At 41.3% G+C, this 17,574-nt stretch overlaps 2 protein-coding genes across 2 annotated transcripts; both read left to right on the top strand.

Annotated features, from left to right (window-relative positions):
• The first annotated feature begins 508 nt into the window (after positions 1-508).
• Positions 509-11,117, top strand: lrrc34 (leucine rich repeat containing 34). Its single transcript, XM_063206642.1, has 10 exons — positions 509-656; positions 732-841; positions 1,133-1,197; positions 5,142-5,225; positions 5,900-6,028; positions 6,909-7,004; positions 7,223-7,377; positions 7,711-7,866; positions 9,309-9,435; positions 10,281-11,117. The coding sequence occupies exons 1-10, from the start codon at positions 568-570 to the stop codon at positions 10,485-10,487; spliced, it is 1,218 nt and encodes a 405-aa protein (XP_063062712.1). The 5' UTR covers positions 509-567; the 3' UTR covers positions 10,488-11,117.
• A 1,879-nt stretch (positions 11,118-12,996) lies between these two features.
• LOC134455523 (leucine-rich repeat and IQ domain-containing protein 4-like) lies at positions 12,997-17,406 on the top strand. The gene is made up of 5 exons (XM_063206639.1): positions 12,997-14,230; positions 14,767-14,940; positions 16,293-16,431; positions 16,783-16,979; positions 17,205-17,406. Exons 1-5 carry the CDS (start codon positions 13,178-13,180, stop codon positions 17,355-17,357), a joined length of 1,716 nt encoding a protein of 571 aa, XP_063062709.1. The 5' UTR covers positions 12,997-13,177; the 3' UTR covers positions 17,358-17,406.
• The last annotated feature ends 168 nt before the right edge of the window (positions 17,407-17,574 follow it).

The following is a 17,574-nucleotide window of genomic DNA, read 5'->3' as shown; positions in this document are numbered from 1 at the left end:
AAGATATCTCGGCACGTTTGCGCTAGTTATCTGAACACTGATTGTTAGCGAATGCCCGAAATAGTGTAGAGCTAGCTGCCATTTATGTTATGCTAGCTAGGGTCCAGTCATCTCATCCAAACTAGCCACAGTAAGGGGGGAATTACGCTTCAAATGAACGGGAATGACTAAAAACTTTAGAAATATATTGTTAGAATGTACCGTATACAAGGTTAGTCTATGAGGTTAAATAGTTTTCTTACATATATATCTCAGTTACGTACCTTATCTTCTGCACGAATCGAGGCCTCCTGTTTCATTGGCACGAATGAATGAAAAATCCTGTCAGGGAGCGGAGCAGTTAACTGCAGCCGTTTGTTTACAGTTGTTACCAGGGCAACGCAGCTAGGACCCCAAAGCGACAGATAAGGCAGAAGCGACAGGTAAGGTACCGACAGAGCCAATTACTGTATCATTGCATGGAGCAGATAGAATGAGAGATGGACTTGCCACAATGTCGCGTGACGTTGCCATAGGAACGTGAAAAGCTTCTGCCTGTGTGTGTAGGTTCATGTCCTAGCAAGCACCATGATGTTGAGTGATCTATACACAAACGCTTGTTCAAAATGGGACATAGCCATAAATACTTACATTCTACAAGTACTTCAAGACACACGGTAAGTTAAACGACTTTTGGTTTCCCCTTGTTAAGTTGACGCAAACTATAAACGGCTTTTTGCTTTGCTCGGTAGTGGCACACAGATCAAACTGACTGGAAACAACCGACTGAAGGAGGTGCAGAGACTAAATGACAGTGACATGCTGGCTGTTTCGCAAACTCTGCTTTGCACATCTATAACAGGTATCAGACTAATCCAATGAATGATCACGTCACGATAAACATGAAGACTACACTGGGTGGATATACCCAATAATGTTTTTTATTGCATACTAATCACTTTTTTTCTCGAGTTGTCACCGCCCACCTACAAACTTAGCTGTTTAATTCATGCGCGCGCACACACACATACACAGGCCCTACCTCAAATTAGAATGTATCCTAGTTAGCCTAGTAGTTGATTTTGAGTGAATTATGCTCATTTTCTTTCTTTCTTTCTTTCTTTCTTTCTTTCTTTCTTTCTTTCTTTCTTAGATTTAGACCTAAGATATAATAACATCACAGACCAGGGAGCAAAGCATGTAGCAGAACTTCTTCAGGTGGGTCAATAACTTTTTGTTGTTGTAGGCCTATAGGACACACTTAAGCTTAGCCTATAAAGGGAAATTCCATGTAAATGTCAACCAGACCATGAAACAAGAAATTGTCTTTTAACTTAATTGAAAAATATAATTTCTAACATGACACCAAGATGAATGTCCGCACACTGTCTGATGAAGAGCGACTAGCTCGAAAGCGCTCAGTTGAAAAAAAAAAAAGCAACAGGGGAGCAGTGTGCGGACATTCATCTTTATTTTCACAGTGTTCTGACCTTTTGTCATTCACCTGCGTCTTGGATGTGCGCACCACTAACCTACTAACATGACACCAAGGACTCTATATTAGGCCTACAGAAGTAGGCTACATAAGTTGGACCGGTATGTATGAGGCGCCGCCTAGCCAATATGTCAGGAATTGCATACACATCACCGCTAAAAGCTTGCACGTACCTTACTTTTCCTCGCACATCACCGCTAAAAGCTTGCACGTACCTTACTTTTCCTCGCACATCACCGCTAAAAGCTTGCACGTACATTACTTTTCCTCGCACATACACCCGAAAGGTTTGCACGTACACTGTTATTTGCTTGCACTCGAACAGGAAAACGTTGTGCATACGCCACATTTTCATGCACGCAGTAACAAAAATCTCACACACAAACTACTTTGACTTCGCACATATCCCACTTTTCTATGCACATACACCCTTAAAGCTCGCACACATACCAGTGTTACTACGCACATGCTTGACTTTTCCCTCACGCACATACCACTTTTTTCTTACACATCACTACCATTCAAAATCGAGATTTCAGATGGTGTTTATGACAGGGAAATGGTATATGTGCGACGACGTTAGTGTTGTGTGTCTCTGAGAAAGTGGTGTGTGTGTGTGTGTGTGTATGTAAGTTGTAGTGTGTCACACAAAAAGTGTTGTGTGTGCGAGCTAACATGTAAATTAAGGGCCGAGCTCCGCCCAGGTGCCAGCTCATTATGCAAATGCAGACCGAGTAAAGAAAACATTGAATATTCTGACCATTCTGAACGTTACCCTTCTATTATGTAAAAAAAAAAATATATATATATAAATAATAAAATGAATGGTGATACAGTTTCAGAAATAAAAATATTAGCGTCCACTCAAGACAGGAAGTGAAAAAACAACAACCGGAAAACCAGCCCAACCCACTTTCTTTGCCTGAACAGCATTTTGTTTATTTTCTAAATAAGTGTAGATTTAAATGGATGGAACAGTAGGCCATGTTAGGTCATGTTTTCAAAGGGCATATTTCTTTAGATACCATGGAATTGTATGTCTCATTGTGAGGCAAGGTACTGGTACCAATGCCATGTTTTTTATGTATAGCATAGGCCTTCATGGCATATAGGCCTATAGCCTACTGTGTTGACAGTTTTCAGGTTAATGTGTAGCCTAATATGCCCCCTGTCTTGAAAAAATATGCCCCAACCAATTTCACCCCAGCATCGCTGGAATATAGACAATTATGACTTTTTCTGAAATACTTGCTGCCATTGCAACTATTCTTTTGCCATTGTAATTTTTATCTTTTCATGACCCCATCGGGAACTGAGAATGGGTGCAATGCTGGTCTTAATTTTATTTTTTGTGGTCTAAAAAAGGTCTAAAATTTGAGTTCAAACCTGGAGACACCCTGGTCTGGCACTTTGCTTCCATGTATTCTATCCGAAACCTCTCCAATTCAGTTAGGTTACATGTAGCCAGTTTACTCCTGATCAGGTCATGTATTTTTATTGGTGAGAAGATCTTATGGTAAGGACAAGTATTTGTGGTATGTGTGCGAGCTTTAAGGGTGTATGTGCATAGAAAAGTGGGATATGTGTGACGGAGGTCATCTTGCACCTGTTCACCCCCCTCGGGGATCGAACGTGCGACCTCGTCAACTACAACGGTTCGGCAATGGGAGACACAGTACGATACCGCTGGGCCAAGAGACTAGTCTCTCGGCCCAACGGCACGAGACTGCATGAAGCTATCGGAGGGAGGTTTACCAACGTTCCACGCCAACTCTGTGCTAGTTAGCCTCCGTTACACTCTCCCCCTTAAACCTCACTCCCATCCGGGTCACGGCACCACTGTGACGGAGGTCATCTTGCACCTGTTCACCCCCCTCGGGGATCGAACGTGCGACCTTGTCAACTACAACGGTTCGGCAATGGGAGACACAGTACGATACCGCTGGGCCAAGAGACTAGTCTCTCGGCCCAACGGCACGAGACTTCATGAGGCTATCGGAGGGAGGTTTACCAACGTTCCACGCCAACTCTGTGCTAGTTAGCCTCCGTTACATATGTGCGAAGTATAAAGTCTAATTATGTGTGAGCGTTTGGCGTGCATGTGCAAATAAAAGTATTGTGCGTATGAGTGTAATGTGTGTATGTGTGAGAGGCAAAAGTGGTGTGTGTGCGAGGTCAAAGTAGTTTGTGTGTGAGATTTTTGTTACTGCGTGCATGAAAATGTGGCGTATGCACAACGTTTTCCTGTTCGTGTGCAAGCAAATAACAGTGTACGTGCAAACCTTTCGGGTGCATGTGCGAGGAAAAGTAATGTACGTGCAAGCTTTTAGCGGTGATGTGTATGCAATTCCTGACATACGTGCAAGCGTTTAGCGGTGATGTGTGTGCAATTCCTGACATATTGGCTAGGCGGCGCCTCATAGGTATGTCATATATCGGTCCTTCCATACTCAGTATTTTAGCTTTAAATGTCTAAAAAGGGTAATTTTACTATGATTTTGTGCACTTCTGTACTTTCACGACAGCTGATGTTTAGGCTATGCTAAAATCCATGAAATAACAAAACACCACCCATCTTAATTATTATTTAGGAACTTAACAGAGAGTTCTAACTTGTATACAGAGTTGTTAAGTATAATAAAGGGTTATCATGGATTTCTCGAGCAGATAAGATGTGGATTTCAGACGCGTCACATCCATAACGGCATTTTGTCACATCCATAATGCTGATTTTTCTTTCCCTGAGTTTGCATGAAATACACAATATTTAAAACATAGGTATTTCCATGTTCAACTAAGACTCCTTTATCAAATTAATATCTACATTTGGATATTATGTACACTGTTTCACAGATTTTGATGAATATGTGTAGTCACCAGAGAAACAAGGTATTTTTTTCTGTCACATACATAACGCATGTCTTCTTTGGCATTTTCTTGTGCTCTAGGCCTACATGTACTATGGGAATTATTTTTCTCCCATCACTTCTCCAATATGGGAGGTCTTAAAAACATGCAATACTTATTTTAATACTGGGAAAGAATAAATAGCTTCATGATTTGTTGCCATTTTGAGTCCAAATGTCACGTCCATAACGCTGGAATTACCCTAAATACACTTTATAGCCTATCGTATTTCACACTATTGTAATTTATAAAAGACATCCAGGAATTTTCAATAGTGCATCCTCAAGAATGTAGATTTTTTTTAAATTAAAAAACACAATAGAAAAGTAGCCTACTCAGCTCACTGTGTAAAATCTGGGAGTAAAATTGGGAGTTTTGAAGAGACAAACTGGGCATCAGTCTGAGGTGTAAGCTTACCAGTACTCACTTTTGTACCACCGTATTTTCACAGAAAAAAGGAAAAATGTGTCCTTTGTGTCCTTTAAGTCTTCTGTGGCAAGCTTCACAGATGTTATATTACATCTACTGCTCTATGCACATTTTGGAAATAACTTGTATGTTTGGAGAGTGACAGGGAAAGATGCACCTGTGGGGTATCAGAACAAACACTTCTGGTGCTCATCGGATGTCCAGAGTAATTAAAAGCTGCCAATAGGATGGTAGACCAGGTCACAACTCTTTCTACCTCTGAATGTATTCAAGAAAACAGTATTTAGAACACTGTATTGCCTTTTAAAACTGTAACTGTATGCTTGAACAGGAGAATTCATCCATTGAATCTTTGGATTTCATGTGTAATGACATTGAGGCCGAGGGTGCAGAGCTGATAGCCCAAAGTCTTCATGTAGGTAAATACACGGTTTCCTTGCAGAGTATACAAAGAGGCTGGTTCAGTAGTAAACCAGGTTAAGTTAACCTTGTGGTAGAGGTAAATCACCTAATAGAAGAGCCTTGAGTCCCCATTTTCTTAACTAAATGATGCCTGGCTGCATGTACTGCATCTATTAGCAGGTTTACCACTTCCTGTAGGGCAGTGGTTCTCAAACTTTTTCCATCATTAAGAGGGTCTGAATGCTTCCGAGCCCCCCACCCCAAGCAACAGCAGTACTCGCGCAGACTGATTTTGCGATCGCTGTGCAGAAGGAAAGGTGACTGGTGATATTAAACAAAGGGGGGCTGCAGTTGAATGCATATGTGTGTTCATTTATGCTATTCAAATTCATGACAATTAATAATATAATGTTGGTGAGGGCTTTAAACTTATTGACTTATTGGCGAGACAGGATATCATGGGGGGGGAAACCCAAAATCAGATCTCACACTCCCCCCCTGAGATGCCTCCGCACCCCCCCAGAGGGGCTTACGCCCCACTTTGAGAAACACTGCTGTAGGTTAACTAAGCCTGGTATGTTACTTAACCATGTTAGTATACCCCCAGGTGTCCATGTTAATATAGTCATTGCACGGCTTTTTATCTCCTCTGTCATTAATTTTACCCCTCTGTATTTCCTTCCCCAGTCAAACACAACACTGAGGTCCCTGAGATTGACAGGTAATAAGATTGGAGACAAGGGAGCCATGCACTTCGCCAGCATGCTGCAAATGAACACCAAGCTGGAAGTGCTGGACTTCTGCAACTGTGACTTGGTATTTCCACCACATCCAACATTACCGTTTACTGGTTAATAACCCGTTATAAATGTGTTGTTACCAGAATTGGCCAAATTGTACTGTATTACTAAAGGCCCTGTGTTAAGTCATCTCTGTAGTAGTGTAGTAGTACTATGGTAATTAACTTTCCACTGGTGTAACGGCATGCATAATGGGGCTACGAATGTTAATTCTGACAAGTTTAATAACTTGTATGCTATTATGTGTTTATGACTCTGTTACATGGAGCCCAATACTTAGAACGTGATTCTTTCGATTCCCTCTTCTTAATGATGTGATCAATAGCAATATTGGCACTGCCGTGGCTCTAAGTCAGGTCACTGCACTGATGTGCTGGTGAGCCGGGTTCTATTCCGGCCCGGGCCATTTGCCACTCCTTCCCCATCTCACTCTCAACTCGCTTTCTGACACCATCTTCACTGCTCTGTCCTAATAATAAAGGCGAAAAGCCCAAAAAATATCTTAAGAAAAAAAGAGTACCAATATACTACCCCACAAAGCAAAAAGGCAGTAACTACGCAGAGCTCTGAACTGAGTAAAATGACTTATTAATTATCCTGTTGTCCCGCCTAAGGAGTTGTAGGTAGATTATTGACGTGGCAATTTTATTACTTTATGTTGTTACATTCTTCATTCATGAGGATCACTCATTTTATATCACGTTATATTTCGATATACTGTATTTGTCATCACAATAACTCCCCTTTCAACAACAATGCAGTTACTGTCTTTTTTTTTTTTTTTCGTTTTTGCTTTCTAGGGAAATATACTATGTACTAGTATCTAGGGGTGTCACAGATGGATGTAAAAAGCTATATCTGCAGACCTGTTGTGCAATGATATTCTCTTTTTTCAGGGCACTCAAAGCTTGATAGCCTTTTCCATCGTCCTAAACGGCAACAAAAATGTCAAGGCCATCAACTTGAGTCGGCCGTTGCTCTACAGCTATCAGGTTATGATATGATTTTTTGATATATATATATATAACATACTTTTTTATTGTTTTTAAATATGATTGATGACATTCTGACCAAGTCATAGTGCATTATTAAAGGCCCTGTGTTATGTCATACTAGTGTAGTACTATGGTAGTTAACTTTTCAATGACTATTACAGCGTGTGTTTTTTTTTTTTAAACCAAGCATTGCATGTCCTTTCCCCATCACACAGGAGGAGACCACTGTTCACATGGCTCGGATGCTGGTCGTTAACCAGACGCTGCGCGAGCTGCATCTGGGGAAACACCAGATGACGGATACGGGCGTGGAGAGGCTGTGTGAGGCCCTGCGAGTAAACCGGAGTCTACGCTACCTGGACCTCGCCTGGTACTCATCACATACACTACCACTCTACAAAACATCTGCACGCTTATCTATTGTCTTCTTGTGTGTGTGTGTGTGTGTGTGTGTGTGTGTGTGTGTGTGTGTGTGTGTGTGTGTGTGTGTGTGTGTGTGTGTGAGAGAGAGAGAGAGAGAGAGAGAGAGAGAGAGAACTTCCTTCTGGGCAGTCATGGGTTAGCAGTTAGGGCGTCAAGTTCGGCTCTCGACCCACCAGGTTGGTGGGGGGAGTAATTAACCGGTGCTGTCCCCCAGAGCTAGTGATAGTGATAGTGTGTCTGCATGCGCGCACGTCTGTATTTTAATTGTGTGTTTGAGCAGTAACAGGATTACCAGGGATGGTGCCAAATGCCTGGCAGAGGTGCTGAAACAAGGCTCTACCCTGGAGATACTCGACCTGTCTGCCAATCGCATCGAGGATGATGGAGCTGTACATCTGAGCCAAGCTATTGTGGTCCCTCACTGTAAACTCAAGGCGTAAGTATTACATTACATTATATTTAGTGGTGGGCCGTTATCGGCGTCAACGTGCTGCGATAATGTAAGACACTTGTCGCGCGATAAAGAAAATATCGCACGTTAATCTATTCTCAAAATATAGGTTTGGAGTTTGGGTATGCACGTCACCATAGCGTTTAATTGACAGACGCTTTCAGACTGCGCTCCACCGTTTCTCCTCTCCACCTGCTGCTTCAGCAGACCTACTAAATATGAAGTGTTTGCATGCTGAAAACATTAATCCCTCTGCCGTGGTAGGTGTTGTTTGAGTGCTTTTTCATAAGTGGTAGACTAAAGAGACGTTATTGTTTAAGGTGAACATAGAGAGACATTATTGTGTGTGAGTAGGCTACCAGCCCGACATAGCCTACATTTCCTCACGCATTGCATGAAACACATAGCCTAAACAACTTCCAGAAATCTTGCCTGTGCCATAATTGCAAAACATTCCGTGTGATATGCATTTTGAAGATTGTCAAACTGAAACTGGCAATATCTACTCTCACTGAATGTTTGTGTTGCAATCGCGCACATTTGCGACTCAGTGAGATATTCTCATGTCAAACGGTAATAATCCTCGCGGTTGTCGCGCTTGATTTTTTTTTGCAAACTGAATTCATTTCGAGTTGTAACTCCTCTGGCGTTCTGACTCTGAAAACAACTGTCAGGTTTGGGCCAAATCGCCGTGTGCCAGTGCTGCAGGTTCTAGATAACGAATAGCCTGGCTTTGCTGAGGGCTGCTGTGCGCGCAGAGCTCCTCCCTCTCTTAAAGGAGCCGCTGCTCTTTTTACCAGTCAGTGGCAGATGCTCTCTCTCTCTCTCTCTCTCTCTCTCTCTCTCTCTCTCTCTCTCTCTCTCTCTCTCTCTCTCTCTCTCTCTCTCTCTCCATTAGAAATGCTGAATTGTTGAGGTAATTTTGTTTAAATAGCCTAAATGTTTGATAGATTTATCTGTATTTGCCTCTTCAATTTATAGCGCTGTTCATTTTGAAATTTCAGTATCTTATAACTGAGTGTAAATGCTTCCTAATATATTGGACACACTTTACACATATTGCAGTGATTTTTTTTCATCACCAAGTATCAACATAACCATTTTTTGAAGATGAGATGCATTATTTTGCTAGCGTGCCTATTCTGAATGAGCCATTTTGATATAGATTAATCTAGATTAATCTAGATTAATTTAATAATTACAGTGAGATTAATCTACATTAAAAAAATTAATCTATGCCCACCCCTAATTATATTACATTAAACTTAGCTGAAGCTTTTATCCAAAACGTTTTCTTACAATTAGTATGACAGAATACACTACCTTCCTTTGACTGCAGTGATGTCATATACTGTATATGATTTCTCTCAGTTGAACAGGCGATTTTCTTGTTTTCACTGATTGATTGTTTTCACTGATCCATGTAGATTGTCCATTCCCAGCAACAACATCAGCACTGTGGGTTTGATGTCCCTGAGCAAGGCTATGGAGACCAACACCTCGTTAACTCACATCTACATCTGGGGAAACAGACTGGGGGAATCTGTGTGCAGGGTGAGCTATGATTGAGTTATTATAGGAGAATCACCTTTACCTTCCCTCCAGTCCACACTCAAACAGAACAGCACAGAGCAGTACAGTGTCATGCACAGAGCGTTGTGAGCGAAGGTCAGGTTTTGACCGTTGATGCATTACTAGACCACCTCGTCAGGCAAAAATATCATTAACACTTTATCATAATGGATGCATAAAAAGCATTATAAAGACTAAGTAAATATTTAACGAATGAAAAAAAATTGAGTGGGAAATATTATGTTAATATTTTATATTTATCATCAATATACATTTTTTGTAAAGGAATAATAACCAATACTCCTGAACCACATCTGGGTTAAAGAAAGGTTATGAAATAAATAAAATAAAATGGAATGAATACAAGGCCTTATGATGTTCATTGCCAAGTGACGTGAGCTCACAGCACCCTCTGCTGTCTTGAATGCACACAGTAAACCGTTCAAATCTTTAACATAATTATCCTGTTTTGTATTCGTATGTCATGTGTACGTGTTTGCTGTATGCTCATTGAGTGCCAGCCATTTTCAAATTCAGACCGGGAGGTGGCCAGGCTTTTTTCAACATTTGAGTGTTTTTTCAAGAGCTATAAAAAATTGAATTCTTTGTCCATGTGAACAACAAACATACCAGATCAACGTGTTAGGCCCCACCCCCATTAAAAAAAACGCAAATTACTTGATATCAAGTCTTTGGCACTGTGCCACACATTCTGAAAAGACTCTTTTTCAAGTCCATGGCACTCAAAGAGCTACGGGAACAACAGAATTTCCCTCTGGGAAGAAGACAATATGTCATCTGATGTAATCTAATCTAATCTAATGCAGGCCTTTGCCAAACTGATGAGGACAGGGCGGCTGCCGGAGACCCAGACGGACGTCTCTCCCTACAGGGTGGACGGCCGCCTGTGTCTGGCGGAGGTGTTCCACGGCCTGCGCCGCCATTACTACTGGACCCCCACCTACGGCCAGGACGGGGACTACGCCAGCAACTCATCACTCACCTTATGTGCCGAGTCAAACACCTCCCAGTAGCTTCCAAAAGTGTATAAAGTAGAAGTAGGAGTACTGTTACGGATGTAGTAATTACAGCACCACTAGTACAATATTGCAAAGTTGCAGCTGTGTGACGTCATACAGTAGCCCTAGTGTTGTAATTACAATTGTAACAGTAGGCTACTTCTAGTTCTACTTTATACAACTCTGGTAGCTTCCCATCCCATCACTAAAATGAAGAAGCTCAATGATAATGCTGATAATAAATATACACAAACATGATCTTAAATACATTTACCTAGTTTTATCTTAAAAAAAAAAAAGATACTATGTGTTTTCAGTTGCACAAGTATTAGGTCAATATCCGTTAGGCTTTGGAGGATGCTTTGAATCATTTTCAGTCAATTTACCATTACCATACATTTCAGTTTTCCTGAATAAGCTTACTCAGTAATTCCTTGAGTTTCCAATCTGAAAATGCTAGTATAAAACCACTGTATCATTGTACCCGAAGGTAGATTTTAGTTGCAGGTAAAAGCTTACACACAATTCTACACACAACACAAGATTAATGACAATGACAGTAACAAGAGAAGGAAAATAAACAACTGACACACAGACAAATGCTCCAGAGAGAATATGTTAAAAAAAAAAAAAAGATAAATTAAATACTAAAGGAGAGCTTCACCTAAATGGGGAAGACCATGTGTTGTTCAGGCCTTAATAGCTGAGGGGTATGCAAAAAAAAATGCAAAAATGCATCATCATGCAATGTGCTCTGGCAGCATATTTTCCTGCTACACCCCTTTCGTAGCGTGCATTACAACCTTACAGTCACCACAATTGTAATGTGCAGAGACTCCGTTATACCTAATTGTCACCAATATTGTAATGACCAAGTCTTAGTCTGTTAGTTAAGTCTCTCAGAAATGTCCTAGCCATGTTGTTATGATGTAGATGTTTTTCAGAAAAGAGTCAATGGGCCCATCAGCAGGCCTATGTGCACAAAGATGCTTTGGCTCTATGTAATGTCATAAAAATGTTATCAGAGAGATTGGATAATACTCCTAGAATCTCTGATGTTATTATGATGTAGTTGACTTGTTTTCTGCAATGAGTGACCGGGCTCGCCCATCTGCGCAGAGGCTACTTGGCCTTCTGCTAATCATATCCCTGTTCATGAACATACTATTACACTGCGTTAATGATGTCCAGACAAGTTTGTTGAAGGAATTAAGGCAACCTTCAATAGCACCATGAAATAGCCCACCAGGCATTCTAGAGTGCTCTCGGCTCTAGAATCTTTGATACCCATGTCTACACTTCGCTTTTTCAACATGGTACCCACAATGAATAATGAAAGGTACTGCCTCTATAAACACCCTTGCTAATAAAAATGTGTTAATTTACAAAGTTCTCCATGCCTCATGTTTCATGTCAGGGTCTCTGTTATACTGCTGAGTGCTGATGTATGGAGCTTGTCCAAACTGTCAAATACTGTCCACCATAGATGTCTCTTTTAAAGCCCAAAAACCCACCAAGGGCTTGCCAGGGGTTATGCTGACAAAATGAGGGCAACTAGGACTTACACTGGAGTGATGATCCTGATGTGGGCAGCCGTGCCCTTATGGTTAAGGAGATGGGATTTAGCTCAGAGGGTGGCAGATTTGAATCACACCCTTCCACCCCTACCGCACTCCATAGCTGAGGTCCCCTTGAGGAAGGCACCTAACCCCACACTGCTCCAGAGACTGTAACCAGTACCCTGAAAATGACTATCATAGGCCTAGGGGGCAAATATGAAGTGTGAAAGTGAGGCCTACAACTAGACTAGACCCCAGCTCTATCTCTTACCTACTAGCCCTTTCGCATCTCAATCGTCTAGCAATCGTTTAAATGGAGTAACCTGAAATGTCTGAAAGTGTGTGAAAAAAGAATATAAATATTGCTATTTAAAATAACATAACTATTCGATATTCTCTTTGAAACACCACTTACAATCTTAAACTGACATGAATGTATATAGGTTAATATCCTACAACTTGTGTCATGTTTTTTTTTTTCTTGTGAGAAATGTGTATGGGGTCCCCAGAAATTTGGGATGTCAAAATGCTGTCCCGTGCAAAAAAAAGAACAAAAAAAAAGGTTGGGAACCACTGCTCTAGCAGCTAGATGATTGAGATTCGAAAGGGCTAGTAGGTAATTATCATATTTATTAATCAATAATACTGGGTAATAATACTAACAATAATAATAACAATAATAACGGGTAGCTACAGCCTAACTAAATCCATCATGTGGTGCGCATTGTGCATTGACATTACACGCGCAGCGCAAAACTGGGCACTTTTTACGCATGGCCAAACAATTGGATAAAGTCTGCTTCACCAGGATTTTTGCTCCCATTTTTAATTTTATTCCCAGGTCTAGGGTTGGTAGGCCTATTTTGGTATGGTCTGTATTTTAGATCTGTTGTTCAGCCATTGATTCAACCTGCGCACGTTCTGTTGTCAGGTGTCGTTATGACGTTATTGTTGGCTCCTTCGGCGCAATGTGACAGCCCGCTAATATGAAGGAGAAGGGCTACTGATGTGAAATGACAAGTGAAAACAGGATGGTGTGAATCTGCCTCACTGAGAAATGAGAGCTGTCCTTCGTATTTTGGTGACTTCAGACTTTAATTGTTTTTTGGACATCTTTTTATTGATAGAGTTGGCCAGGCAGCCGCAATGATGGCCGTGCGATTCTCAAGTGATGTGTCTTGCAGACTCGAAGTCGAAGGTAGAAATTCGGCCATGAAAGTTGAGGGTTCCCCGTGGCCACAACAAGACAGTGGCAATGTTCTGTACATAGACTGTTCCTACCGTTCTCTGGGTTCCTTTCCACTTTGCGTACTTAATTTGGAGCATCTGGAGGAGTTGCATGTGGAGGGGAACTTCCTCTGTTCGATACCCTCCTCAATTTCCCGCTTAAGAAATCTCCGTAGTCTTTACCTGCACGACAATCTTTTGAGTGACGTTTGCGAAGAGCTTGGTCAGCTCTCGCAATTACATTCTCTGGACCTGAGTAACAATCCACTGAAGTGTCTTGAACAGATGCAGAACGTGGTGAGTCGCCTGCGTGGCTTGCGCGAGCTCAGGTTATACAAATTGGGCCTGACAGATATCCTGGACTTCATATGTAAAAACCTCTTCAGACTGGAAATTCTGAGCTTGTCAGAGAACGCCCTCACCTCAGTCCCTTCAGAAATCAGCAACCTTTTATTTCTCAGAGAGATATATTTGAAAAACAACTTGCTCCAGGGCTTCCCAGCGGAATTAGGCAAGCTGCCTTGCTTGGAAATTATTGATGTTGAGCAAAATCAAATTGCTTCACTCTCATCTGAGGATTGTGGACCTTCTTGGAGGAAACTGTTTGTGGCCTGTAACAAGCTACCATCTCTCCCTCAATCTCTTTGCGAGTTTGGCCACCTCACAGTCCTGGAGGCCTCAAGTAATGCTCTAACGCAGCTGCCTTGTTTAAGTGCACTGACAAGCCTGGCAGAACTGGGGCTTTCAAATAACAGCCTGGCAGAATTCCCTCCTCGGGTTTGCAAGCTCACATCTTTGCAAGTGCTATATATGAAGAATGTGTGCTTGAAGGAGCTCCACCCCAGTCTTGTCGATCTCCAGGCCTTGTGTGTGCTGGACCTCAGTCAGAACCTCCTCACAGAATTTCCGGCGGAGATACTGTCACTTGTCAACTTGGAGGAGTTGAGCCTTGATGACAACCAACTGGATGTGGTACTAGTGCATTCTTTAATAACATTGCTAAAAGTAATGACTCATGCAAAAAAATATTTTATTTCTTGGGCTCAGGGGGGCATTACATAGCTTCAACTTGGACTATGGAGGCCTATGGCAGCTCAAAACTGTAGGCTAACTACTTTCACAGGACCCACAATAGCAGGGTCCCTGGCAGTATGAAAAATGCAGTTGGGGGAGTGAACAACCTTGATCCTCATCCATGCCCAAAGAGCTCTTGGGCAAGGGCCCAGGGAGAGATGTGGCCCAGAATTGGATCCTTATTACATGTTATTGATTGGGTTTGGGGCCCTTTCAGATGTCCTTGTCCCGGGACCAGCCAAAGCTGCCAGTGGCCCTGCTGCTATGTACTAAATATTTAACAGCAATACATATTAGGATTATATGGAAATACAGATAGATCACTAAATACTTTAACACTAAATCTTCAACCAAGTGAAATTAAAAAACTTATTCAAGTGGATGTATATTTAAAAACCTTCACTAATTATGTGTTTGCATTTCTAACTTTATAGATCCCTGAAGGCGTGAGATCATTATCTAAGCTCAAAACCCTTGGTCTGTCTGGAAATCAGTTTTCTGCCTTTCCATCTGCCATCTGTGAGCTGCGTCAGTTAGAGAAGCTTTATCTCGGCCAAGACCAAGGCAAGATGTTCACTTCCCTTCCACAAACCATCTCTCAGCTGACTGTAAGACTCTGGCCATGTGCACATTTATTTCATTTAATACATTTTATTCATCAATTGAAGTGGTTTTAGATGCCGGTAGATGGATTTCGATTTATTGTCCCCAAGAAGAAATTTGTTTTTAGCACCATCAGATCTTTTCACAGCCAACATACAGCACACAGACAGACATGAAGACATCCACTCCATTGAACATCCAGTAACAGATAAATATACTCTGACATTGTCAATAGAACAAATCATTCAGAATTAAACAGTTCCGCCGAGTTTACATTGTACTCTCATTTAAGTCTGTATTGTGAAGTGTTCACATGTTTTCAAAGCGGAATTAAGTTTTATTCGGAATTAAATGGAGTTCTTTCTGAATTAAATGTCCCATGCAAACGAGGCCAGTGCCAAGCACAACATTGATGACAGTCATGCACTATGTACACATTCCAGACAGACATGAGGACATCAACACCACTGAACATCAATAGTACATGCACACTCAGACACTGCCAAACAGCACGAGCACAACACTGATGACAGACACACACTACACTGCCCTACAAAGGCAAACTGCAGAAACTATGGCAACAGTGAAACTGAGGAAAAAGGCCTTCAATGTGTTGGTATTAGGTTGGATACTGTAGTTACTGTAAATCTGACAGCAATATTTCTATAACAGGACACACTTGGACCATAAGGCTTTGTCACAAGATAAAAAAGAGGTTTTATGAAGACTATTTTCAGTCTAAATTCAATTTTCACAAAACATGTAGTTTCCGTGCTTTGCCTTTGTAGGGCAGTACACATCCCAGGAGGATCCAATGAAGGGTTACTGGAGGTTGTTAAGTGCAGAGATAGCAGAGGGAGCAAAGCTGCATGCAGTGTTGGGCAAGTTACTCAAAAACTGTAATGCATTACTGTTTCAATATAATCTGCTGCACAACAATATTATACTTAAAACACAACACATTACACTACTGTTGCATTAATTTAGTTACTCTCGTCAATGTAACTAAATGTGGATCTGGTCATTTACAGTGCAAATCAAGCTTGTGAGTCCTGTGAGTCTTTCACCTCCCATCAAGGGGGTGTTTTGGCAGCATGCATACTAAAAAGTAGCAGGTTCAGGAATAACTTCTTTCTGACCCACCACACTCAACACTATTAAAATCTAGGTTACAGTAAAATGTATTGTAACTCGCGTTACTTGCATTGTACTGTAACTAGTATGTATTACATTTACAGCCCCTCGTAATGCCTTACATTACGGAGTTACAGCAAAAAGTAATGCACTACAGTAATTCATTACTAATGCGTTACTCCCAACACTGGCCGTATGTACATTACGTATCCATCCTTTCCAGAAACTGAGAGAATTCTACATGGAAAACAACGATTTGGTGGGACTGCCAGACAGTCTTGGCAAGATGCAAAAACTGCAGGTCTTGGATTTACACAACAACAAACTCCAAGTCCTTCCAAAATCAATTGCTTCATTGAAAGGTAATACACATAATAAGGGCCTCTGTTTCTGACACCTGCATTAGGTTGTATTTGAAGAACATCAGCTTATAAACTACTTTATGTGTTGCTTGCAAATGATCTACTGTATACACAGTAAGTAACTAGAGCTTAAATGGACATGAAATTACATTACAATTAGCCTAATTGACGTTTTTATCCAAAGCGACTTGCATCTATCTACACGGTATTGGTTACAGTCCCTGGAGCAATGTGGGGTTAGGTGCCTTGCTCAAGGGCAATTCAGCCATGGATGGAGATGTGTAGGGATTAACCATTAGGCAGCAGCTGCCCTAGCCACTGGACTGTACATTTATCATCTTTTCATTGCAGGTCTCAAAAGGATTCATCTTCATGCTAACAACCTCAGTACCCTCCCTGTGGAAATGTCAAAACTTCCAAACCTCTTAATACTTACACTTGCTGAAAATCCCATGACTGACCCGCTACCAGAAGTCTGCGAACAAGGAGCCACAGCTGTCATCTGCTATCTGAAAGAGAGAATTCGCAGAGTCGACAAGACATTAAAGGTAGACAATAAACATGTACATGTAATTTACACAGCATCCCCAACAAGTAAGGGGAAGCATTGCTGCTATTGTGAAAACACTGTTGTTCAGTCTTCTTCTAATTATTTTAGTCAACTAATAATAAATATTATTAAAATAATAATAATAATACTACTACTACTACGAACAACATCACCATTATTCTAATTCTTATGATTGCTTTTATTACCTAATACCTCGTTTCAGATCCAGGCCTGGTGGAGGGGGATAATGGTGAGAAGGAAGCTGGGCCCACATAGGGATCCAGGGATGCCGAGAGGCGGCAAAGACTCAAAGGACTCCAAGGACAAGGCCCCCAAGGGGAAGGACAAGAAGGCACCACACAAGAAGACTGGATAAGCACTATTTGAGCAGATCACTAAAAAAAGGGCATCTATTGTGGATCTCATTTTTCATTATCATGTCCTTTTTGTGTGTTCATCATTTTATTGAGTTTCAAAAGGAGTAAGGGAGAGGGTGGGGTTAGAGACATATTGAGGACCATCATACAGCAATAGTGAAACAATGAAAAAATAAAGACAGATAAGGAAAGTAGAAAATTTAAATTCTACATGAC

The sequence above is a fragment of the Engraulis encrasicolus genome, chromosome 9 (genome assembly GCF_034702125.1).
Source record: "Engraulis encrasicolus isolate BLACKSEA-1 chromosome 9, IST_EnEncr_1.0, whole genome shotgun sequence".
Classification (NCBI taxonomy): domain Eukaryota; kingdom Metazoa; phylum Chordata; class Actinopteri; order Clupeiformes; family Engraulidae; genus Engraulis; species Engraulis encrasicolus.
The sequence above is the reverse complement of the archived record's forward strand: the minus strand, read 5'-3'. Positions and strand labels throughout refer to the sequence as shown.